Source organism: Odocoileus virginianus, unplaced genomic scaffold, assembly GCF_023699985.2.
Source record: "Odocoileus virginianus isolate 20LAN1187 ecotype Illinois unplaced genomic scaffold, Ovbor_1.2 Unplaced_Scaffold_2, whole genome shotgun sequence".
Lineage (NCBI taxonomy): Eukaryota > Metazoa > Chordata > Mammalia > Artiodactyla > Cervidae > Odocoileus > Odocoileus virginianus.
The window spans coordinates 5,027,264-5,053,560 of record NW_027224264.1 but is presented as its reverse complement, the minus strand read 5'-3'; the positions used below and the strand labels follow the sequence as shown (position 1 = coordinate 5,053,560).

The following is a 26,297-nucleotide window of genomic DNA, read 5'->3' as shown; positions in this document are numbered from 1 at the left end:
TAAGATAAAAATTGTGCAAAAAAGGTGTCTTACATATAGTGGATCTTCAAGTACATATTTGTTGAATGAAAATCAACTCCATTCAGAAAGATACTTACTGTTTGAAGCTATGTCAATTAAAAGAGTTTCTTCCGCTTCTAAAGGAAAAGAAGAAAGAATAGGATCAGGGAAGAGAAAACCATTCATTATAACCCAAAGAAGTACACACCTAACTACTTCTTTCAATCATCACTCCGAGGTTTTAGAACACATTAAAAAAAATCCTTTGCGTTTTTGTTTAGCACTTTTAAAAGGGGATTTTAACAGCACTGTGTCCTAAAGATTATAAGCAATTCAACTAAAACAAAAATGCATTGAACAAATAATCACATAGAATTCCTCAAAGCAAATCAAGCAATGACAATAGTAGGGAATATAACATGTTAATTCAAGTGAAGGTGAGTTTAATTCCCCTCAACTATAACACACTAACTTAATATAATTTAACTGTATCATTTAGATAATTCTTATAAAAAGCCAAGAAAGTGACCCCAAAAGCCTAGAGGTAAATTACTTTAACTCAAATCTAGTCTCTGAAAATTTTCCAATGACCTCATTACCACCACCCCTGCCCCATACAGGAGCAGAGAATACATGAAGTTATCTTCAGGCTACCATTAACTACCAAGGCTTACCACACCCAACAAGTATAAAACGGGTCAAGTTCAAAGTTCTATTTTCTCTCCATGGCTCACCTAGACTTTCTCTCTTACCTCTAGTGGCTAGATCCAACTCATCACTTCCTCTTGGATTTGGCCATTGGCACCTGTCAGACCCTCCTGGCTGGTTAAACTCTGGGCACTCCCTCTGGGTACTGACTCCTTTCTGGAGGAGGAAATGGCAACCCACTCCAGTATTCCTGCCTGGAAAATTCCATGGACAAAGCCTGGCAGGTTGCAGTCTGGGGTTGTAAAGAGCAACTGAGCACAAAGGCACTGACTCCTTGTGATGAGTCTGGATCTACCTTGGCCAGGAGTAGTCTCAGTCTTTACTAGCTCCCTCACTTGCCTGGATTGTAATTTGGCTCCATTATTCAGGTGCAACAGAAGAACTGATAATGCCCCAAGTTGTCTAATATTAGAGAATAGTCTCAATACTTTTACTAGCTTGATGAATGAAGCAAGGGACAACAGTGCTTCAAGACAGAGGTATTAGTTCACAACTGCTCTTTGGTAACTTTAATTCTTTAAAACTCAAGTACTCATAGATTTTTCAAAGTAGATGTACAGGTTGGGAAACAGAAAGGATGTGAAAACTCAAGGAGGTATCTGTTCCTTTTGTCATGAGGATTACTGTGTGCATGCACACAAATTTTCCTAGATTCCAACCTAGCAATCTGCCATCTATTTCTTATTAAAGACAATACCAAGAGAAACAGGGTAAAAGAAATTCTAGAAGTAGCACAAAGAAGGTATAGAGTTAATAGGATACTAACATCATTGTCTTTGGCTTTTCTCCTCCTTAAAGGGCTAAGTATGTAACAAAAAGCACTATGCTATCAGAAGTGAGGTGACCACAGTAACTTATTTTGGCACTCAGGTGCCTCCTTCAATGTCTCTCTTACACAGGGCTTCTAAATAAAAGACTTCATTCTACTACACAATATGGATTCTATTCACAGTGGGTATTTTTAATTCTTAATACATGCTCTCTTAAAAAGTCATGCCCACTTAGTATTTCTACTTATAGGAATAAATCCTAAGGAAGTAAGAGACATGCAGGAAGATTCATTATTTATACTAACAAAAAACAACTCAAATGTCAAACACAGGGAATAACTACAGTAGAGCTTACTCATAAAATTGAATAGTATACAACTATTAATAGCATGTAAAAGCACTCAAAACATGATAGCAAATGGAACGGACAAAAAACACATATATATGAGCTCCACCCACCCTAAAAGTTACATGTGTAGAAAAAAGGGAAATGTTAGGTATTTATCTCTGAAGGACGTGAATTTACTTATTTCCTTTATAATTTTCTGTTCTTTCTCAACTTTTTACAGTACATACATTACTTTTGTGATCAAAAAAGTTGCATGTAGTTTAAGAAAGAATTTATGCAAGTCAGGATTCAAGTTTTCCAAGAAGCTGTAGCTGACACAGAATGCCTGTTTGATAAGCCAATGGAGCCACCAGAAACATAATGCATTTGTTCTCTAATAATCAATTTCCTTTCTAGGGCAATGTGAAATGACAGAAGCAACACCTCCTACACAAACCTCCCAATTTTTGAGTCTCATTGTAGCAGATGAAACAACAGATTTTCTGTTCTCTTTCCCCAAATTTGAAGGCAGGAAGCCAAGTATTTCCTCCCTAGAGTCGATTTTCTTATGATTCACCAATGTCAAGGTTTGAGAATCAGCACAATTAAGTGTAAGGTACTACAATCTGGCAAGGCGTGTTGCCAAATGTTTTAATTTCAAATAGTGTGGGGAGAAAGTGCTGAATGTATGTGAATTGAAGTGACCTTGATAGTCTGCAATGAGCAGTTTATCAGTTAAGCCCAAGAATGAGATTAAAATCTACATATAGGTTCATCAGCATAAAAGACTACCTACATAGATAACAGACCACATCTATCTCTAACCCCAGCCAGGGTGGCAGGTGAGAATATATATATTTCAATATAATCCTTCAGTACTCTTAGACAAAGAATTGATCATCTTCTCAATGGTAGATTATTTACAGAGGGTAATGCATTTCATTTTATGTGCAGTGACAAATCTAAATATGTATGATGTTATACAATGAGATAACGACCAAAGGAAAAAACATTATAAAACTAACTAAGCAATTAAAGCTAGTACCTTGAACACATCTAAAGTGGCTATTTATAGGAATGATATCTTGAACACACTGTTCCTTCTTGTGCAACCGGATTATTAGCCTAGGAAACAGAAGAATGCATCAATGAATAGATATTGAAAAACTAAAAAAAAAAATTAACAACAAAATACATTGCTGTATTGTTATACAAATCCAGTCTGTATTTATTAGACTTGTTGGATCTTGTTCCCTGGATCTGAGAATCATGGTAGAAACTGCTTTAGGTCTAAAAGGATATGAGTGATGATCAGTACCTGAATACCCACAGTTCAGTGCCATGGAGAACACAGTCTATGTCCTAAAAACAGTTTACAATTTTAAGAGCATGAGTTATAGCGCACACACCTTCAGATTACACATACCAGGGTGAAGAACTAACAGTTAGGTGTGAAGACCATGAGGGAAGGGACTATGGCTGTCTTTTCACCACAGTATTTCTAGCACCTAGTACAACACCTGGCATGTAGCAGTCCCTCACATTCGTTGAATAAATGGATTATAAATTTCATCAATTAGCTTTCTGATTTTATTCCCATGGCTTTTATCAAAGAATGATTCTATCTTTTCAAGTATACAGGCTCATGGAGAAGTAAGAGGGGGTGCCCAGCCAGCTGCACCAGGCAAAATAATCCCAGTGACCAATGAGGTAGCAGATACCACAACCAGATTGCTTTTATATCCCTGTGTTTCCATCATGGTTTATGATTTAATGCTAGTATTTCTGGTAAGCATGACTGAACTTGGCCGCTCAGTATGAAACACAAGACTTCCAAATTCCTATGTACTCCTGAAATATTAATTTTCACTTACTACTTAATCTTAGTGGTCCAGAATCAAGGTGTAACCTACTGGTAAAAGGTCATCCTGAACATCTCCTAACTTCCCCCAAAATCACTCTTCAGGTGGTTCCTTGAGCCAGGAGCACTATTCTTTTCTTCCCTGAGACCTAGCTCAAACTATCAACTCCTCTGTGAAACTCCTCCCAAGTAACCTCAGGCAGAACTAGTGGCCTCATGCCTTTGCTTGTCCCTCAAATATAGCACTTAACACACTCCATTATAGTTACATACATAACTATATACATACATACAAAAAACTATATATGAATCCCTCAGATTTGAACTCCATGAAAGCAAAGACCCTATCATATTCAGTTTTGTCTCTTACGTAATAGCTGATCAATAACTTTGGTTGAATAAACATTTAATTAAGCTACAAAGAGAGGTGAATTTCTAAACATACTTGGTCAACATTTGACCTTAGAAGTCATTCTTTAGAAGGGCTTGATTTCTATTTTGTTGTCTTTTGGGGGGCTTGTCATTTTAGCTTTTTGAATTTTTTTTTTCAAATGTGTTAACTTTGAAGGGGTAACTTGGGGGAAAGAAATGCTTAGATAGAACTAAGGGAAATAAAAGTATTAATGCTGTTTTTCTGCTCTGATTCTACTTGCCTAACTTTCAGGGATTTATAGTTTAAGGTGATTAGAAAGAAGAATATAGGGGCAGGTCCTTCTCAAACTGCAAAGTTCATGAGTTGAGTAGAGTCCTATAAACCCAGATGTAGACCAGAAACTAGATAAGACTGACAAAGCAACAGTCAACGAGAAAGACCTTGCTTTAAGGAAAAGGAACACAAACCAATGTAATTCCCAAGTAAAGTAATATAGAAATGATGTTGAACATTTGAAAGTTTCAACTGGATTGTCTTGTTAAAAACCAACACAAAACAGACAACACGGATGGACCTTGAGAGCATATGCTAAGTGGAAGAAGTCAGACAGAGAAAGACAAATACCATATGATCTCATGTGTGAAACAGAAAAACAAAAACCAAAAATACTGAACTCAAAGACACGGAGAACAGATTGGTAGTTGTTAGAGGCAGAGGATGGAGGTGGGTGGGTGAAATGGGTGAAGGGGGTCAACAGGTACAAATTACCAGTTATAAAATAGTTAAGTCTTGGGGCTGTAATGTATAGCATGATGACTATAGTTAATAATAGTGTACTCTATATTTGAAAGTTGTTAAGAGGATATGTCTTAAAAGTTCTCATCAAAAGAAATAAAAATGTTGAAGGAACTTCCCTGGCAATTCAGTGGTTAAGACTCTGTGCCTCCAATACAGGGGGTGCAGGTTCAATCCCCAGCCCCAGAACCAAGATCCCACATACCACGCGGCACAAAGATAGAAAAAAAGAAAAAAAAAAACTGTTAACTATGTGTGGTGAGGAATGTTAATAAGACTTATGGTGGTCATCATTTCATAGTATATACAAGTATCAAGTCATTATATTGTACACCTGAAACTAACATAATGTTATAAATATCAATTTAAAAAAGAAATGCAACCCCCCCAAAAAAATCAAAAAACATAAACTGGGAATTCAAGTCAAGTCCACAAATATTTCCCTAGGAAATACTCTGATTTGTTTAAGGGAGGTTAAAGATGAAACAACAGGTTGCATCATAATCTATTTACCTTGAAAAAAAGAATGTCAGTGTTTGATTCCTTGTGTGCACATTAAGTCGTTTTCAATTGTAATTTTAGTCTCTCAAGTAATTTTCTCCTATGGTTAACAGAAGGAACTACAAAACTAAAGAAGGCACCCAAGAGACAAGGATTATACAGATGGTTTGACAGTATTAGGTGTCTCCAATAAATGATTTCAAAAGAAACTTCTCAGATACAATGTAATTCTGAGATGTTACATGGCTTTAAATCTCAGCTATGCTACTTCCTGACTGTGAACAAATGACTTAACCTCTCTGAAACTCCATATCTACACCAAGAAAAAGGGGATGATGATGATAATATTACAATTTCACAGTAATCCTCACATGAGGGTTAAATGAACTAATTCATGAAAGTGCTTAGAAGAGTACCTGACACACATCAAGCCAGTGAGTGTGACTTGTGCTCCACTCATAACTTATACAGAACTGTAACACAGAACACGATTTCTCTAGAGGGGAAGATAAAAATAATCAGGAGAGCTGCCACTGCAAGCTTAAAAGTGCTTCCAGTACATGAGACCAGATAGAAAGAGGTGTTTATCTCAAGGCCATCCACTTGTTCCCTTATCAGCTGAACAGTTCCAAACCTACAGAATCAAGGGACCAGATCCGAGGATGTGGTCAACTCAACAATGTAGCTTTTTTTATTTAATTCTCATAATTTAAAGAAGAGGAAACCGAGGCACCAAAAATTTAATGGTTTGCCCAAGGTTCACATCTTCCCATTCTATTCTTGCCTTTGGACGTGGTACTGGTGTTCCACTTTTCTCACTTTTCTGTTGAATTTACTTTCATTAAACTGGTCTTCCACTTTGATGAAATCTGGGAAAAATAAAATGAACTTATCACAAAAACAGAACTGACCAAGCAGAATCTAGGCAAGAGCTACTTCCACAGAACCAGCTGACATCCAGTTTGAATGGCACCAAGAGTTTCAGAATAGGGCAGGCTAGGCCAATGGAAATTTCTTCTCTGTAAACTAGACAGCATAGACAAAGATTGAATCTGGACAATCTAAACGCAGGGACTGAGAAAAATTGTTTTTAAGCAGAATCCATTGTTGGGGGATGGCAGGATTTAAGTGATTGACAATTCTTCACTAATGTGAAGAAACCAGCCAAGAACCAGGGGTGGCAGCTGGGGCATAAAGGGATAGGGACCTACCTATATAGGATAGTCATCAGAGATACTTTAGATGAAGCATTAGTGGCAAAGAAGTGAGATCAGCAGCTGTGGTGATGGCTTATCAAAATCTTTTGATCAATCAGTCAACAGTCTACTGAGCTCCTATGTCCAAGGTAACACACCCTGATGAAAGGCCAAAAGTCATTTACATTTCTACACATTTCATTACTTTTTCTAACAGTCAAGTCAGTAAGGGAAGCAGTTACTGGCCTACACAAAATCATGACTGAATTAATGAATATGCCTTCAAGCAAATGGAATAAAGGGGTGGGGAGACTGGAGGAACCAGTTGAATGAGGTTAAGAGAAGGTTAACAATGAAGCATTTCTACAGCACTTTTACTTCTTTGTAAACCACTTTCGTATTTATTATTCTCCCAGTTATAACTCCAAAGGCTATAAGGTAAGGCAGTTCATGTTTTTATTAAACTGATGAGGACACTAAGGCCCAGAAAGCTTTATTGACTAGCCCAGGATTACACAACCCATGTCATTTGTAGGGGCAGGAACTAAGAACCCAGGCTTCCTGCTTGCCCGCCCATAGAGCCCTTTCCTGAGCCACAGGCCAGGAGCAAACTTGGGGAGAAAGCCGGGTGGTTACAGCACTGGCACTTCACACCCGGCCGAACCTGTTGCCCACGTGGCCTCAGTGGGTGGAGGGTGGGTGGCTTGTCGCGGTTTGAGGTTGGGAGGTAATGGCAGGCTCCCCTCCTCTGTGGGTATCAGGTGGTTACTTACTCATACTGCCCGTTCCTCTGGACTAGGGTCAGCGCGCAGGGCTCCCGGAGAGGACCCTTCATCTCCATACCCTCGATAGTATGCGGGCGCTAGTCAAGGGTCTTCTCTACAAGCGCGGCCCAGGAGGGGACCCGCCGTGCGGGGTGGCGAGAGGCTCCTGCCCCTCTGCCCACCCTTCCTCCCCAGCGTCCGAGGCAGCGCCTCCCGCGCCGGCCCCCTTCCCCGGCCCGGCTCGGCTTCGGGGCCCGATTGCCCCCAGCCGCCCCTCCGCCGCGATCCGCAGTCCGGCGGACCCCCACCCCCGCCCTGCGCGGCCTCCCCTCCCCCTTCTCAGGCGGATACGGTAAGGGGCTGGGCTCCAATCGGGAGCGGCGGCTCCATCCCGGCGGCTTCCAGGCTCGGCGGGGCTGCGGACTGCGGGCTGATCCGACGATACTGCCTCCCACGTCCTCACACCCCTTAGCCTCGGCTGCGCGTCCTTAAAGAAACGGCTCCGTGCTGGGCGCGGGCAGCCCGCAGCCTGGAGCCCAGAGCCGGGAGCCGGGAGCCTGACCCGAGAGAGAGCGGCGCCTCCCACCCCCGCCAGTTTTCCAGGCCGCCGCAGATTCCGCCCCCTGCGGCCAACCTGCGGAACTGCAGGGAGAGACCCGACGGACTGGGGGCGTCTCCCGCACGTCCAGCAAGGGCTAAGCTTTCAAGGCTGTCCGGACGCCAGAATTGTTTTGGGGACTTTGAAGGTGGCCGTAGAAACAAAATACAGTTATGCCCATGAAGTAACTCAAAGGTGTTGGGACCACTAGGACCTACATCCTCCATTCAAAATATCCTTATTATGGTTAACAGAATACACCGTGTTGGTTATCCTACCGCTCAGATGTCCCCCCACCTCACTCCATCCTTCCATCCCCTAAATCGAAAAAATCCCCAAAGATCATACCTTTGCTTTCTCTGCCCCCCCTGTAAGCTCATTTGTAAGCAGGCAAACACCAAACATATTATCCCTGGCCCACATCCCTTGCGTAATATAACTCATTGTTAGCAAAGCATTGGGTGACAAAAGCCCACGCTTATGTCACACAGCGACGCAGGTTTAAAATTTCAAAGCCATGTGCTTGCTTGTGTCTCCTGCATTGCCAGGCGGCGCTAGTGGTAACGAACCCACCTGCCAATGCAGGAGATGTAAGAGACGCGGGTTTGATCCCTGGATCGAGAAGATCCCCTGGAGAAGGGCATGGCAACCCACTACAGTATTCTTGCCTGGAGAATCCCGATGGACAGAGAAGCCTGGCAAGCCACAGTCCACAAGGTTTCAAAGAGTGGGACACTAGTGAAGCGACTTATTACACATGAACCTGGGAAGCCCCATATGCTTGATTCCTCTCTCCTGATTGCTTCGTATCCAGTCAGCTGGCAAATCTTATTAATATGGTCTTTGGAATTACCTTTAGATTCTTTGTTTTCTTGCCATTCACACTGCCATCACTTGAGTGAAAGCCCTTGTGATATCTCATTTGACCATTTTACTCTGTTGACAGTCATAAGAATATTCTTCCTAATGTTTCAGTTGTGTTATTCTTTTGTTCAAGACTCTATGATGAACTATATATCAAGACTGACTTTATTTTTTTTTTAGGTTTTATTTATTTATTTATTTTTTAATAGGCTAATTACTTTACATCATTACAGTAGTTTTTGTCATACATTGAAATGAATCAGCCATGGATTTACATGTATTCCCCATCCCAGTCCCCCCTCCCACCTCCCTCTCCACCCGATCCTTCTGGGTCTTCCCAGTGCACCAGGCCCGAGCACCTGTCTCATGCACCCAATTTGGGCTGGTGATCTGTTTCACCCTAGATAATGCTGTTCTCTTGAAACATCCCACCCTTGCCTTCTCCCAGAGTCCACAAGTCTGTTCTATATATCTGAGTCTCTTTTTCTGTTTTGCATATAGGGTTATCATTACCATCTTTCTAAAGTCCATATATATGTGTTAGTATACTGTAATGGTCTTTATCTTTCTGGCTTACTTCGCTCTGTATACTGGGCTCCAGTTTCATCCATCTCATTAGAACTGATTCAAATGAATTCTTTTTAATGGCTGAGTAATATTCCATGGTGTATATGTACCACAGCTTCCTCATCCATTCGTCAAGACTGACTTTAAACCTGTATTAATTAACACAGTGTGGTATGGAGGTAGAAAGACCAATGGAATCAAATACTGAGCCCCAAAACAGGTCTACACATATATGGAAAGTTGATATGTGGCATATTTGACTTTTCAAATTAATGTGGAAAAAATGGATTATCCACTAAATGGTGCAGGGAATATTGATAATCCACATGGAGAAATAAAATTTGATCCCTATATCACACCATAGAAGGAAAAAAAGTCAATTCCCCGTGGGTTAAATATCTAAATGTGAAAAGCAAATCTTTACAACTTTCAGAAGAAAATAGGAGAATATCATTATGACCTAGGGAATGAGAATGATTACTTAAGACACTAAAAAGGAGGAAGTAGGGGAATTGATTGACACATTTAGCTACATTAGATATCAAAATGTATGCACTTCAAGATAACATGAAAGTATGAAATGTGGCAATATCAGAATATAAAGGACACATATACTTAATTACAAACAAATTGCACTGCTTGACATTTACTATACGGTTAACATGTAGATGTTCCCAAAGAAGAATGTATAAGAATGTTCATCTGAGCATTTCTTTTTTAAGAATGTAAAGAAATACAAATGAACCTGTGGTCCATTCATACTGTGTGAAATACTATGCAGCTGCAAAAATTAACATGGTAGATCTCTAAATATTAGCTGATTCAGAAGGCTGGCCAGTATATATTTTTGGGTGAATAGAATAAATCACAGAACAGGCAAAAAAAAGATAACATGAACAAGTTAAAAGACAAGCCACAGGATGGCAAAACATTTTCAGTAACTATAATTGACAAAGGATAACCTATGAGGTTCTACACTCTAGATGTCATAACCTAACTCACTCTCCCACCACTCCCTCCAACTCATTCTGCTTAATCACACTGTTCCATTCTATTCCTAGGATTTGCCAGGCACACTCTTGCCTCAGGGCCTTTGCACTGGCGGTTCACCTTGCCTGCACTCTTGGGCTTCCCTGGTGGCTCAGATGGTAAAGAATCTGCCTGCAATGCAGGAGACCCAGGTTTGATCCCTGGGTCGGGAAGATCCCCTGGAGAAGGGAATGGCAACCCACTCCAGTATTTTTGCCTGGGAAATCCCATGGACAGAGGAGCCTGGCGGGCTACAATTCATGGAGTTGCGAAGAGTTGGACACGACTGAACGGCTAACACTTTCAGAGAGATTTGCCTGCACTCTTAACCTTCTTCAGGTCTTTGTTCAAAAGTCACTTTCTAAGAGAGGTCTTCCTAGACAACTTTATTTGAAACTGCGGTTCAGGGGCTTGCCTGGTGGCTCAGTGATGGAGTCTGCCTGCCAATGCAGGAGACACAGGTTCGATCCCTGGTCTGGGAAGATCCCACATGCTGAGGAGCAACTAAGCTCATGTGCCACAACTACTGAGCCTGTGTTCTAGAATCTGGAAGCTGCAACTACTGGGCCTTTGTACTACAACTACTGAAGCCTGCATGCCCTAGAGCCCACGCTCTGCAAAAGGAGAGTAGCCCCCACTCATTACAACTGGAGAAAAACCCATGCAGCAGCGAAGGCCCAGCACAGACAAAAATAAATAAGTAAATAAAATTTAAAAAAAATCATTGTGTGAAATTTTATAAAGGTTTTTTAAAAATTGCAGTTCAACAATTTCCTTTCCCACTTCCACACACACATACTCCCTATCTCTCTTCCCTGTTTATTTTTTCTCCTGAAGATTTTTCACTGTTGATTATTTTATTTTACTTATCAATTGCATTTATTGTTTACCTTCCCCTACCAGAATGAGAGTTCTGGAAGGGCAGGAGTTCTTACATTCTTGCATTCCCAGCACCTAGAACCATTTCTAGAACAAAGTGGATGCTAGAAAAATATTCATTAAATGAATAAATGAATTTGTGTCTTGAATGCATAAGAACCTCTACAAATCAGTGAGGAAAAAGGAAAGAAACCTTGTAGAAAAACTAACAGGGACTTCCCTGGAGAGCCAGTAGTTGAGACTCCATGCTTTCAGCGCAGGGGGCATGGGTTTGATCCCTGGCTGGGGAATTAAAACCACACATGCCTTGCAGGGGGCATGCTCTCCCCCAGAAAAATAAGAAAAAGAAAAACTGACAAAATGTATGAATAAAGGGACTTCCTTGGTGGTTCAGTGGTAAAGAATGCACTTGCCAATGCAGAGACACGGGTTCGATCCCTGGTCCGGAAGATTCCACATGCTGTGGAGCAACTAAGTCTGTGTGCCACAACTACTGAGCCTGTGCTCTAGAGCCCATGAGCTGCAACTACTGAAGCCCTTGCTTGCCCTAGAGCCCACGCTGTGCAGACAAGAGAAGCCACCTCAATGAGAGGCCGGCACACTGCCGCTGGAGTGTAGCCCTCACTTGCCGCAACTAGAGAAAAGCTCATGCAGCAACGAAGACCCAACACAGCCCAAAATAAATAAATGAATAAATGACTAAGCAATTCATAGTCAAGGATATGCAAAGGACATGAAAGGACAAAAGGATGTGAAAGGATGATTCGCCTCATTGCTACTCAGGGAAATTAAAAATTCAAGCCATTATAGCAACATGGATGGACCTAGAGATTCTCATACTAAGTGAAGTGAGTCAGACAGAGAAAGGCAAATATCGTGTGATATCGTTTATATGTGGGATCCAGAAGAAAGCTACAAATGAAGTTATCTATGAAACCAAAATAGAGTCACAGATATAGAAAATAAACTTATGGTTACGGGGGGGCCAGTAAGGACAACTCGGAAGGTTGGGATTGATACATACACACTACTATACATAAAAGATAACTAATAAGGACCTACTGTATAGCACAGGGAACTCTACTCAATACTCTATAATGGCCTATATGGGAAAAGAATCTAAAAAAGAGTGGATATATGTATTTGTATAACAGATTCACTTTGCTGTACATGTGAAATTAACACAATATTGTAAATCAATTATACCCCAATAAGTTGTTTTTTATTTCAAGCTATGAGATACTATTCCACAATCATTGGTTTGACAAAAATGTAAAAATTCAGACAACACCAAGTGTTGTTGAGAATGTAGAACAGATAGAACTCTGATCACTGCTATAAGGAGTATAGGTTGATAGAACTGCTATGAAGAGCCATTTGACATTGTATAATACCCTTCAACCCAGAAATTCTATTTCTTGCTATAGACCTGAGCAAAATTCTAACCTTTGTGCATAAGGATACATGTAAAAGAATGCTCACTGCAGCATGATTGGTAATCTCAAATAAAGGAAACAAATTAAATGTCCATCAGGAGTTGAATGAAAAAATGAACCCTGGTATTCAGGAAACTGAATATTATTTTGGAATTAAAATGAATAACTCAAGCAACATGTATAAACAGAGTTAAATCTCAAAAATATGATGTTGAGCATAAAGAAAAAGTTACAAAACATGTACAGTATATCATTTATATAAAGCTTGAAAAGAGTATATATTGTTTATGGCTATATACATATAATAGTAATAATATATAAACATGAAAGAGCATGATCATTGTTAAATTCAAGAAAGGGAGAGGGTTGAGACTGGGGAGGGGCATACAAGAAATATCATCTATATCTGAAATATTTATTTTTTCAAACACAATCTGAAAGTTGATCTGGCCAGATTTGATAGAACTAAATGGAGGATACATATATTGGTTATGTTATTCCATGTACTTTTCTACATTTGAAAATGTATGCAACCAATGAAGATGAAAAATAAATAATATGGAGTTTAGGGTTATCAGTGTCAAACACTGAAAACAGGACAAAGAAAATGAGAATTGAGAGAGTCTCTTTGGATATGTCAAAGAGTTCACTGGAGACCATGAAATAAGTAATTTCAATAAATGGTCAATAAGAAGGTAGCAGGCTTCCCTGGTGGCTAAGTGATAAAGAATCTGCCTTCAATGCAGGAGCCACAGGAGACTCGGGTTTGATCCCTGGGTTGGGAAGATCCCCTGGAGAAGGAAATGGCAAGCCACTCCAGTATTCTTGCCTGAAGAATCCCATGGACAGAAGAACCCTGCAGGCTACAGTCCATGTTGTTGCCAAGAGTCAGACATGACTGAAGCTACTCAGCATGCAGCACGCTCGAGAGGGTAGCAACAAGTTTACAGGAAATTGAGGAGAGACTGTATTCAGAGAAAATGGGGGCAAGAGACTATGTATTGAGGGAGTTTGGAAATAAAAAGGAACGAAATATAATTTTAATATAATTAGTTTGAAGGGTTGAACAAAAATTCTTGCCAAAATGTGAAGCCTCCTTAAAGCAAAGAAGGCGTCATCGAAGAGAGGGACACAAGTTTAATCACCGGTAGGGTGACTAGGATCCCACAAGCCTAGAGGTGGCAAAAAAAAAAAAAAAAGAAAAACCAAGAATAAGAGGTTGTGAAGAAATGGAAATATACTGAGGTGATGACATTAAAAACTGTGGTCTCTCACAAGGGAGATGATGATTTTTTTTAAAGTAATAAGTTGATGTTTTAAAAGAAATAAAATAATAAACCTGGTGGCTTAACATTGAATTCCTATTACAGGCATTCTTTACATGGCTTCATATACATACTTTCATTTAATTCTCAGGAAATTCCTGTAAAGTAGTAATATTATGCTACTTTGTATAATATTATATTATACATTATGCAATTTTATATAGTATTTTATTATACTATAATATAATATTATATTACTTTGTATAATATTTTATACTATAGTATAATGTTACATTATACTACTTTGGATAATACCAATACTAAGTATTGTTTCCATCTTCAAGATGAGAAAACTGAGTCAGAGATGTTTAGCAACTTGCTCATTAGCTAGTTGATGGCAGAATCAGGATTCAAACTTAGGTTTGTCTGACTCCAAAATCTGAGCTTTTAATCCAACACATTACAGCATTCATTCAGTGTTCACAGTCATAACAGTAAGTGTTTTATTTAGAAACTTCTATGTGCCAGGTACTATGGTAACTGCTCTACCTGAATGATCACATTTAATCTGATGGAACTTCTGATGGAATTGAAGTTGAGTGTAGAGGGTTTAGGAACACGACCAAGGTAAAGGAGGGAACAGTTAGTGGTAGAGACTGATAGCGAATCCAGAAAAGTGAATGAAGGTTTTAGAGCGACAGAGAGAGCCCAGTTGGAGGCAGATGGCATGGACTACCATAGTTGTCCAAAGCAGCATGAGTCTGTAACCGTCTCTTGCAATGCTTGGCAGATGGAAAGCAGGAGTAGGGAAAATATCCCAAGACGGTGCATTAGGCTTGGGGATTAGTGTAGCAGGCAGAGGTCACGGGGTGAGGGAGTCTGAAGTGGTGTTTAGGATGTATTCAAAGCTGGGTAAAAATTTGTATCTACTCAGCCTAGGGCCAGCAGAGGGGGATGAAGGCAAGCTGGACTAATTTTCTATCATTTCCCTAGCCCTACTACTGCAGCAAAAGTATTGTACATCTTTTTTAAGGATCACTTCCAGTACCTCGCTTAGTTATGGGCTTCTGTATGTGTTAAGTGTTTCTGTAAGATGGCTAAAATCATTATATTATCCATAACTGCCCTGTGACTTACTTATGGTTGTTAATGATACTACTATGTTTCTAGTCACCAAGTTTGAAACCAGATTTATCCGTGAACCCTGCATCTCCTTCATCTCTGATAGCTAACAATTCAAGTTTTGTCAATTCTGTTGTACATTCCTTAATATGTATAGCTCTGATCATTCTCATCTCTCATCAGATGGCATTTTGCCTAACTGAATAAAGGTCTTATGTCCTATACTTGTATTTACATACAAAAGGCATCCAATGCAAAGAATTAAATGGTCATTGAACAAAATTCAAATAAATGAAACTCTGGCTTCGAGAAAGCACAAGTCTCACCATTCACCATCACCATAACTACCCCCTCAACACACATACACATGAATAAATGTGTGTTCAGTGCCTGCCTTTATCCATCAAACAACTATAACTAAGTGCTTAGGACTTATGGGCTTTCTCAAAGTTAAAAAGTGAGATCTTTAAAATAGACTGTAAAATACTTTAAAAAAACTCAAAAATAATTTCAATTAAAAGGACACAAAATATAACATTCTATCAAGTTCATTAATTATTTAATTTTACATTTATTAAAAAAGTCAGTTGTCTCTGAAAACAATTTTTAGGTTGGATCTTCTGACTTTCCAAGAATTTCCAAGTGTGCACAATGATTATGTAGAAATCACAGCCATTATAAATTAAATTAGTTATGCATAGGCACATAATTTCAAGAGCAAAATTACAAAAGCCCTTTCAAAAATTTATAGCGAAAATATAAATTTTTAATGCAGAATGGGGACGCATTGTAATATGTTTAATATGTTGCTGACTGAAGCGTTCACCAGAAGGAGTGCATAGGGCCTGCAAAGGCAAAAACAAGCCTGCCTAACATAGATGAGGCTGGGGAGGAAGATTCTTATAGGTGAGTCAGCAGCCAGAGGCTGGAAGACAGGCTGAGCAGAAGCATAAATGATTCATTGATTTTTAAATCACCACTACTTGAAAAGCCTCGCTTTTCAAATACACAAATCCAACATAGATATTCTGCTCCATGCAGAGCAGCATAACGAAGAGCTCATTTTTATTCATGTATCTCCATTTATACTTTCCATTCCTTATAGAATTTGGGGTGAGAAAGACTCATGTGAAGGGAATAGGCGCAGCTAGTCTCCTTTGACACATGAGGCCCTGAAAACCCTCCTCCAACTCTCTACAGCTCACCTTCCCTTTGCTACTCTATTCCTGCCCTGTTTGGGCTTCCCTTGTGGCTCAGCTGGTAAAGAATCTGCCTGCCGTGTGGGAGACCTGGGTTCAATCCCTGGGTTGGGAAGATCCCCTGGAGAAGGGAAAGGCTCAGTTCAGTTCAGTTGCTTAGTCGTGTCTAACTCTTTGCAACCCCAAGGACTACAGCACGCCAGGCCTCCCTGTCCATCACCAACTCCCGGAGTTTACCCAAACTCATCTCCATTGAGTCGGTGATGCCATCCAATCATCTCATCCTCTGTTGTCCCCTTCTCCTCCTGCCTTCAATCTTTCCCAGCATCAGAGTCTTTTCCAATGAGTCAGTTCTTTGCATCAGGTGGCCAAAATATTGGAGTTTCAGCTTCAACATCAGTCCTTCCAGTGAACACTCAGGACTGATCTCCTTTAGGATGGACTGGTTGGATCTTCTCACAGTCCAAGGGACTCTCAAAATTCTTCTCTAACATCACAGTACAAAAGCATCAATTCTTCGGCATTCAGCTTTCTTTATAGTTCAACTCTCATATCCATACATGACCACTGGAAAAACCATAGCCTTGACTAGACGGACCTCTGTTGGCAAAGTAATGTCTCTGCTTTTTAATATGCTGTCTAGGTTGGTCATAACTTTCCTTCCAAGGAGTAAGCATCTTTTAATTTCGTGGCTGCAGTCACTGTGGTTTTGGAAAGGCTACCCACTCCAGTATTCTGGTCTGGAGAATTCCATGGACTGTATAGTCCATGGGGTCACAAAGAGTCGGACATGACTGAGCGACTTTCACTTCACTTCACTTCACTTCTTGCCCTATTTAGTTTCTTTCTTTCTTTCTTTTTTTTATCGTGCATTTCAGTTCCCAGACCGCGCATGCAGTTCTCAGTGCATCGGATTTAACCTGGCCATGGCAGTGAAAGCCTGGAATCCTAACCACTAGGCCACCAGGGATTTCCCATGCCTTAGTTTCCTAATTCCCTTCACCCTCCTCCCCTATTTCGCTCTGCTTGACTAGGATCTCCTTTCTGCTTCACAAATCCCAGGTCTAACATCACCCAGCCTCCTTTCTCTCAGAAATTGGAGTTAAAAATTATCAGAAAGGATTCTATCCTGAACACATCTTTCCAGAGTTACCTCCCAAATCTACTTTTCACAAATGTTGTGCTCTACCCAATATTTCCCTTAGGAATTGAACAAGTGCAGTGGTTAGTGGGTCAGATGGGTGTGTTCATGATTCAGGTGCTCCTTTGATCATCCAGCTGAATACTTCTAACTTGCCATCTTGGTCTTCACCTTTTTAGAGTGTTAAATTTTTTTTTTTACTGGTCATAAGCTGTTTAACACATATCTGCAAAAAATCAAAGGGATGCTGATGTTGAAATACAGACTGTAAAAATGATTAAAATTCTACGAATTCCCAAGATGATACTCATCAGACCCATAGGCTGCATTTATCTGATCAAAATTCTTACATGGCACCTGAAGATTTCTCTAGCAATTTGAAAATCCTAACAGAAAAAATAGAGTTATGGCTGAATTCAACTCAGTTTTTTGCTTATCAGAAATAAAAATATCTACATCTGCCAAGTAGAACCATCTTTCCAATGTCATCATTCAAAGGTTAAACACAAAAATTACTAAAGCAATAAGCATATATTTTTAAAATACATTTTTTAAAGCACAAAATTCAAGAATTCCAATCAGGTTTTGAGAGTAGTTTTTATCTATTTGTGGTATTTAATCTACACTATGATGGACCCAATAGGATTTTCTCTTAAGATTACCCAAGCTCTCTTCTAACCTCAACCCTGTGACCTTTTTTAAATTAAAAAACACTATTTATTTATTTGGCTGCACTGGGTCTTAGTTGCAGCACACAGGATCTTCAATCTTCATTGTTGCACATGAGATCTAGTTCCCTGATCAGGGATCGAACCTGGGCCTGCTGCATTGGGAGCATGGAGTCTTAGCCACTGGACCACCAGGGAAGTCCCAACCCTGTGACCTTTTGAGGCAGGAGGTGACACATGAGGATGGTCTCCATTCCGGGGCAGATGTCACAAAAGAAGGGCGGAACATACTCTTGGTTTTTAGATTGTTTTATGTCTTAGTCCAGGATATAAGATGTAAAGATTTGGAAAGAATCCTTGCTGGGCAAGACATGTTATGTTACTCACTCCATCCATCCTTCCATCCTAAGATGAGAGCCTCAGAACTGAGAAGAACGCGAGTAGGAAAAGAAAACAGAAGCTGGAGTCTTGTGGTTATGACCAGGGGAAGCAGTGTTGGGTGGTTGTAGGGATCAGGGTCACTAGAAGCCTGTTGGGGAGTTGGCCACCTTCAGAGATGGCAGAAGGAATGGATGACAGGGTGACTGTATATCTCAGGGAAGGCCAGTGCAGAATATATCAAGAGCCCAAGATGTGGATGTCTCCTCCTCACCGCTGCTATTTTAGTCTTACATAAACTCTGGAGTTCAAAATCAACTTGAAGGTCCTAAAAGAGGGAGGGAGGCTACACCGAAATCTGACTGAGTTTAAACATGAAATGACACACACACAGAGAAACACACACACAGACACACACAAAACATTGAATTTACAAGGATAAGTCTAGATCGTTTTCTGCTCTCAGGAAGAATAGTGCCTGTAGAAAGAACTTAAGTCCTGATACAGTCAATGTAAATTCCATGACTCTGTCTTGCTTTGGCTGTATATCTAGCACTTAGTAACAGTAGTTAGTCAATATAGGTATCTCTTACAAAAAATAACATATGATTTAGAATTTTTTACATTTTCTAACATCTAAGAATATTAAACATCAAAACAAGTTGGGAAATGCTGCTCTCATCAGTCTGACTAATTTCTTAATCACATCTTCCATCTCTTGAAAGCTGCCCTTCCCTCCAACCTCCCTTGCAGCTGTACCTGCTGGAATCCTCACTACTCTTCAATGCTCACCTCAAATAGTCCTTCTTTGATGCTTTCCTCCTGTTACCTCTCAGCTGGGAAAGAATGTTGCTTCTTCTGAACAACACTGTTTCTCTCTGTATACCTCTTATAGACCATATTAGAATTTTTCAAGGTCTGCTTTGTATCATATTGTTACAGAACAAATAAGCACACAGTGAAATAAGAGAGCATGAGCTCTCAGCATTCTTAACTTCCCGCACCATCTCCTCAGTGCTTTATGGGGGGGGGGTTGTTTTATTTTTTGTTAAAACAAAAATTGTTTAAATAATATTGTGTTGGTTTCTGTCATACATTAATGCAAATCATCCATATTATATTTTTAAAAGCAAATGTTTATAAAGCATTCATACTTTCCTATAGTATGTCAATTTTTTCTGCTTTTAATGTGTGTATACAATTTAATAAATTACTACCAAGTGAATGCCCATGTAACCTCTAGCCAGAGCAGGAAACCAAGCACTGCTAGCATTTTGGAAGGCACCTCCAAACCAAGTGCCTCTCTCTCTGACCACCCCTTCTTCTTCCACCTAGAATTAAACCAGTGTTAGTACTGAGCCAGCATACTCTCATGAGATATAAAAGCATCTATCCAATAGGATTTGAATCATAACAATCATTAAAAATTTTGAAGATCATTCCTGGATATAACCACTATCTTTATTTTCATGCTAATCATTTTATTTGCTTTTCTTTATAGTCAATTATGAATGTAACCATAAATACTTTCACTTATTTTTGAAGTTTATATGGATAGCATCATACAGTATGCATGCTTTTATAACTTGCTTATTTCACTCAATATTGTGTCATGCATGTAGATATATATAGCTGCCATTTTCATTGGTATAATATTCCATCACGGAATACATCACATCCATTCCCCTGTGGATGGGCATTGGCATGGTCTCCAATATTTGGCTCTCATAAACAAAAGTTGTTATGAATATTCCTGTACACAGATTTTGGTGATGACATAAGAATGATATTTTCTGGGATATATTATCGTAGTGGGATTTCTAGGTCCAAGGTGTCATAGGTTGGGCTATCCAGAAGCAAAAGCTGAGATGGGGTGTTGCATGCAAGATGTTTATGAGGACCAACACCTGTGAAAGAAAGGCAGAGGAAGGAGGATTGGGCCGAGGGGGACGGTGACCTGTGACACAAGTCTGACAAAGCTTGAGCCAACCTAGTGCAGAGCTTCGGAACAAGTAGAGCCCATCAAGCGTGCCCTGCATCTGGCCCGGCTCATTGACACCCTGACCTTGTTCATTCATCTTAGGAAGAGCGTGACCCTGGGGCAAAGCAACTCTCTGCAGCTAAACTAGACCTTCAAGGAGTTGGCAGCTGGAGGCTATCTGTTCATGGCATTCCTCATATCTGCACAGAATGTCCCTCCTTGAAGGAGAATCTGGGTGGCACATCTCTTTCTCTATCATGCAAGGGTACATGTGCGTTCAGAGCTGGTAAATAATGCCAAATTGGTGTCCAGAGTGGTTGCACAATGTACACACTCAACCCATACTACACGAGGCTTCCCACTGCTTCTCATCCTCACCAACTCTTGGTATTGTTAAACTTTAAAAATTTTTAGCCATTCTATTGGATGTATAGCAGTATCTCATTGCTGTTTTAATCTGCATTTCCCTGGTTACTATCAAGGTTAAACACCTACTTACATGTTTATTGCTTTGTTATGCCTCTTTTTTCCACTTGTCCGCTAGTGTTTGCTTTATCTTTCTTAGACAATGAGTCTTTTTCAGGTATGGGTCAGCAAACACAGCCAGATGCCCATTTTTATATGACCCTTGACCTAAGGACCAGTAGCTCAGCTGGTAGAGAATCCTCTTGCAATGCTGGAGACCCTGGTTTGATTATTGCGTTGGGAAGATCCTCTGGAGAAAAGATAGGCTACCCACTCCAGTATTCTTGGGTTTCCCTGGTGGCTCAGTTGGTAAAGAATCCACCTGCAATGTGGGAGACCTGGGTTTGATCCCTGAGTTGGGAAGATCCCCTGGAGAAGGGAAAGGCTACCCACCTCCAGTATTCTGGCCTGGAGAATTCCATGGACTGTATAGTCCATGGGGTCACAAAAAGAAAGGCCAATTCCTAGCCACAGCCCAAGCCTATCAATTCTGAAAGTCTGGGAGTGGGTCCAGCCATCTGTGTTCAACAAGCCCTTCAAGAGATGCTGGTATGTTAAATTTTGAGACCACTGGTCTAGGCTCCGGGAAAGGACATAATCCATTTTCTATGCCAGTCATCATAATCCTTGACATACTGTTCCACACAGAGTGGGTAAGCTGTAAAAAGAGCCTTGAAAAGTGTTCTATAAATACATTATTATGCATATAAAATCTGTCCAAAATGGACACCAGGGACAAAATTAAAAGAGGAAAAGTGGGAGAAATTACAGAGGGTAACATAACAACTGAAGGGTATATGTGGAGCAGGGAAAACATGATGCCACTGGGGAGCCAGCCCCTGGGCCCCCTTCCCTCCACTTCATTTCAAATAGACTTTTATTATATCCATTTTACAGCTGCAAATTGGAGGCTTAGAGAGATTAAATTATTTGGTAGAATTCGAACTACAAGTCTTTTTGACTATAGAGACCAAGCTGGTAATAACTGTGCTACTCTGCCTCTAATAATATTCACCATTTGTTTTTTAGCAAACCCAATTCAGATTACTTAGCCTGTGTTTCATATTTTAGGGCATGCATGGGTGTGTAGAATTTCAGGTTGGGAAGTATTTAGAAAATCTGGCTATATTTTTTTTTTTCCTGAGCTAGGTTTTGCGTGATAACTTTTAGAAGTAAAAAAGTTCTTTCACTATTTAAAAAATCTGGCTATATTTTTTCCTGAGCTAGGTTTTGTGTGATAACTTTTAGAAGTAAAAAATTCTTTTACATGCAACTTAAAATATTGTCAACAAAAACCAGTTCCTTAACCAGGTAGCATTACTATAAACACCATAGTAATTTATATTTCTTCTGCTATATTACACATTAAATAGCTGCATTGTCTCTTCAGTGTGAAATTGCTCTGTTTTTTAACTTACCCTGTCTACTATTTCCTACTCCTTCTATTAGGGATGATTTCAACCTGCCCAGGTTTCAGCAATACTTTTTGATTCACCTGAGAAAAATGTTATTTTTTTTCAGTATTTTTTTACTGAAGTATAGTTGATTTACAATATTGTGTTAGTTTCAGGTACACAGTAAAGCAATTTATATATATATGATGTCATTTATAAGTATGAATACCTTCATGGAGGAAAATTAGATTAGAAAAGCAAAAATAAGAAAAAGTCACCCTTAATCCCACCATCTTGTTGTAACTACTATTAACATTTAGCGTGGTACCTTTCAGACCTTTCTTTTGTGCAAATCTATGTAAATAATTTCTTTCTCTCTTTTTGCAAAAATGGGTCACTCTGTTTTCTTGCTTGCCTTTTTTCACTCAACAATATATTAGAAGCATATTTCCATGTCATCAGATATATATTTACATAATCATTCAAAATGACCATTTAGTATTCCATTTATGAATATACTATATGATATTTTGCCAAATACTTCTTCTCAGACATCTAAGTTGTTAGATTTCCCCCTGTCCCTGAATTCTAACTGTCCTGAGTCCATTACTGTTCTAAGGATTTAATTTGGATACAAGAAGAATCTGAGATTATTCTTTAACTTCCACCTTACAACAACTTCTATGTGTAGCTAAAGAAATTATCTGGATTGATACAATACCAAAGCCTTAAAAGTGACAGTTTCTTCTAAAAAACAGAGAGTGAACACCATGGAGACAATTGGCAGAAATATTTTTCAGTTCTTTTCTCAACATAATTTTTGCTGTCAACGAGGAAGCCTTGTGAAAAACAGAGAACTTAGTAAAGGTGAAGTGGAAAGATGAGGTTTGGAGCCAGACAGTCTGGCTTTGAATCTGGTTTCTGTCACTCACTATCTGGGGGACCTTAGAGGAGTTGTTTAGCCTAAGTCTTTGTTTTCTGATATGTAAAATAGGGATAAAATATTTATTTCATAAATTACCAGGAGGATTAGCAGTATCATATGTAAAGAGCCTAACACAGTGCCTGATACAAGAGTATACAATAGACATACTAGCTATTTTACTATTTTACCTTTTGCTTAACGTACCAAGGAAACTGCATATTTTCAGAAATGTCACTAGCTTAAATGTCTTTGATAAGAATCGTGAAGTAGCTTGCTGATAAGAACAGAACGATCACTAGAGTGGTAAGCAAGATACTGTTAACAGAAGTGTTTGTTCCAGCTTCTGAAGAACACTGAGCAATGGGATCACAATGTGGTTCTTGGCATACTGTGGTTTCAGTGATGAATTTCAGATATAGGATAGAGAAGGAACACCAAGCCCTTGACCTTGCCTTTATGAAATTTATGAAAGCATTTAAAAGCACCACTGGACACACATTCTGGTAGCTAGTAAACAAGTTTTGGCTATGTGAAAATGACTATTGGATAACTTCTACAATGTTCACTATTGGCCAAAATGGACATATTGTCCTGTCTTATGGACTAGGATTCGTTTTGAGGTTCTCAAAGATGACTCCACGGTTCTCTGTAAAAACTTGCCTTGCCCTACAGCCTCAACAGGGAAGAGCAACTCAAGACCATTTCAAATGAAAAGACATAATAGGGGAAAGTAGGAACAGACAGGGCAAGGTGCTGAGTAGGATCAGAAACAAGGTGACTCGAGAACAAAGTCTACAGATAATGAATTTTAGGCAGATTTGCAAATAAGGATAGTACATGCTCTGTAAATAGCAGTTGTTGCCACAAGCCAAAGGGCAATATTTACATGAATCGGTGGCAAGGTCTGTGGACCAAGCCTTGACCTTTCCAGCCAAACTTATACTTGGTAGCACTTTCAGCCACGTCATCTTGCAAAGGAAGGATCACATAATACATACATGGAAAATTGCCAAATACAAATATGTTTTGTTCCCCCAAATTAATTTCTAAATTCTTTTTTTTTTTTTTTTGGAACTGGGAACACATGTTCCCACAGAAAAGGTGTTATGAAAGTATGTGAGTTCCCCACATCTCCTCACAAAAGTGCATTTAGACCACTACTTTAACTGAAATACCATACCCTGGAAATGAGAAAATCAATCGAATAAAGTACCCTTGCAAGCAGGAACACATCAATACACAAAGAATATTTCTTGAGACTTTCTTTGTGGATGCCCCAGGCAATGAAGAGGGGAATTCTATCCTCCCATAGCTGCAATTTGGTGATAAAGAACTCTTCCATTGCCCTTGTCTGGAAGGGTCCTTCTCAAGCCAGGTGGATGCATCCTTCTCTGAAGGTGCTTCTTGAACTTTCCCACCAGACAACTTAGTGAGTGAGGAGACTGAACAGCTAGTGGGGAAGGGGTAGGATATTCAATTAGAAGTTTCAAGCTATCATTTGGAGACACTTCAAACTCTGCGGTTCATTCTTTAATACATTTGCATATTTTAATTTAAAAAAATAGTGTTTAGAATGACCTGTCAAGTAAATTAATTCCATCCCACTTTTGGATTGCAATTGATGCTTCAGAAATAGGAATGATTTTTAATATTGAGACTCCATATACCTGTTGGATAGTACACATGTGTACTTCAGGGTGAGAAATGTAGGCACTAGGGGCAAAATCTAAAGTAAATGAGAAGAATATAATGAAAGAAAAATCAGAGAAAAGCTAGCACCACCAGCCTGTCCTTTCTTTTCAGCGGCACACTCCTTCCACCTTCTGTGTTTTGCTCTTTGCTCTTTCATTTTCTCTGCTTAAAACCAGTCCCAGGACAGGATCTCACACTCATTCACACTAAGGTGTAAATGATCAACAATAGCCGAAATGTCACATGGTCTTTGGACATTAACGCGTCACAGCTTTAAAACAAAAAATGAATTTAGGGTACTATCCCAAGGAGAAAGGGATGTATTTGGGGGGTAATTGTGTGCTTTCCCGCTTTTTGCAGAAATCACACTCGATTTCAGATTCATAATTTAGGAAGGTGTTTTGAGGGAAATTAATCATGACTTCTTTCCACTTTGGAAAATACTTGCTTCTTTTCGGAAATTTTAGTTTTGTGATTGTTGCTTGGTATACTGTGTTCTATATGTTTTGCTATCTTTTTTCCCTAATGACTGAATTTTAAGACTAAGATGTAAATCTTCCTGTTATTGATCAAAATAAATGGGTGGGGAGAAACAGAAACAATAATATTTAATAACTGATATTTGCATACCCTTTACGAAATTCCTTTGTACCCACGTTCATGCTACTAAATAACAACAGGGATATGAATAAAACAAAAAACCCCGCCACAATAACTCAATCTAATTATTAATATTAGGCACCTAACATGAATTGCCCCAGGCTCTGTGGGGACCTTGACCTTGCCCCCCAGGACTTTTAAAATTCAGGAGTGAACGCAAAAGAAGGGCTTCTGTACACTGGCCATCTAACAGATAGCAGAGTTGAAAACAGATCGAGTCACGCTTTGCCTTGTAAGTGAACGTCTGCAGCTGCATTCAAGACATTCAAGGAATGCTTCTTTTGCAGAATTTACAAAGGTGGGAAAGGCACCACCAGTTTCCCCTTTGGGAACCTCGGAAAGGGCAGTCCCCTGAGGGGTTCTGGGCTTGCAAATGGTGAGACAGACCTTCTACAGTACAGTTATAAGCAGAGGAAAAGTTCTTTGTGCAAGAAGGGGAGAGCGCCCCGAGGTACAAAGAGCAGATTTAAGGGGAAGAGGATTCCTTCTGCACACATCTGCGAGGGGAGCTCGGGCTGGCTGTTGGGGGCGTGTGGGGAACGAGATTTTCAGGGGGCCGCGGGCTGGGGGTTTCCGCCCCCACCCCTGTCCGCGCCCCACGTTCAGGCAACAGTTGGTCGTGCGGGGCCGCCCGGGCTCCGAGTGGGGAGGGGGAGTCTCGCGATCGTTCGGGGGGGGGGGGCGGAGGAAGGGGGGAGGGTGACGGGGGGAGGCCATGACGTAGGGTGGGTGGACGGA

The 26,297-nt window shown here is 40.0% G+C and overlaps 1 protein-coding gene across 5 annotated transcripts in view; it reads right to left on the bottom strand.

Annotated features, from left to right (window-relative positions):
• OCRL (OCRL inositol polyphosphate-5-phosphatase) overlaps positions 1–8,305 on the bottom strand; it is a 50,710-nt gene extending 42,405 nt beyond the window's left edge. For 2 of the 5 annotated variants that reach the window (XM_020889683.2, XM_020889685.2), the window contains exons 1-4: positions 7,648–7,891; positions 7,306–7,385; positions 2,852–2,931; positions 99–137 (exon numbers count right to left, since the gene is read on the bottom strand). In XM_020889683.2, the coding sequence (XP_020745342.2) occupies positions 99–137; positions 2,852–2,931; positions 7,306–7,385; positions 7,648–7,686 (238 nt within the window). In that variant the 5' untranslated portion in view covers positions 7,687–7,891. Of the gene's footprint in view, positions 1–98; positions 138–2,851; positions 2,932–7,305; positions 7,386–7,647; positions 7,892–8,242 lie in introns of those variants that run through there. The other 3 variants (XM_020889684.2, XM_020889686.2, XM_070462299.1) reach the window with 3 other exon arrangements.
• Between the last annotated feature and the right edge of the window lie 17,992 nt (positions 8,306–26,297).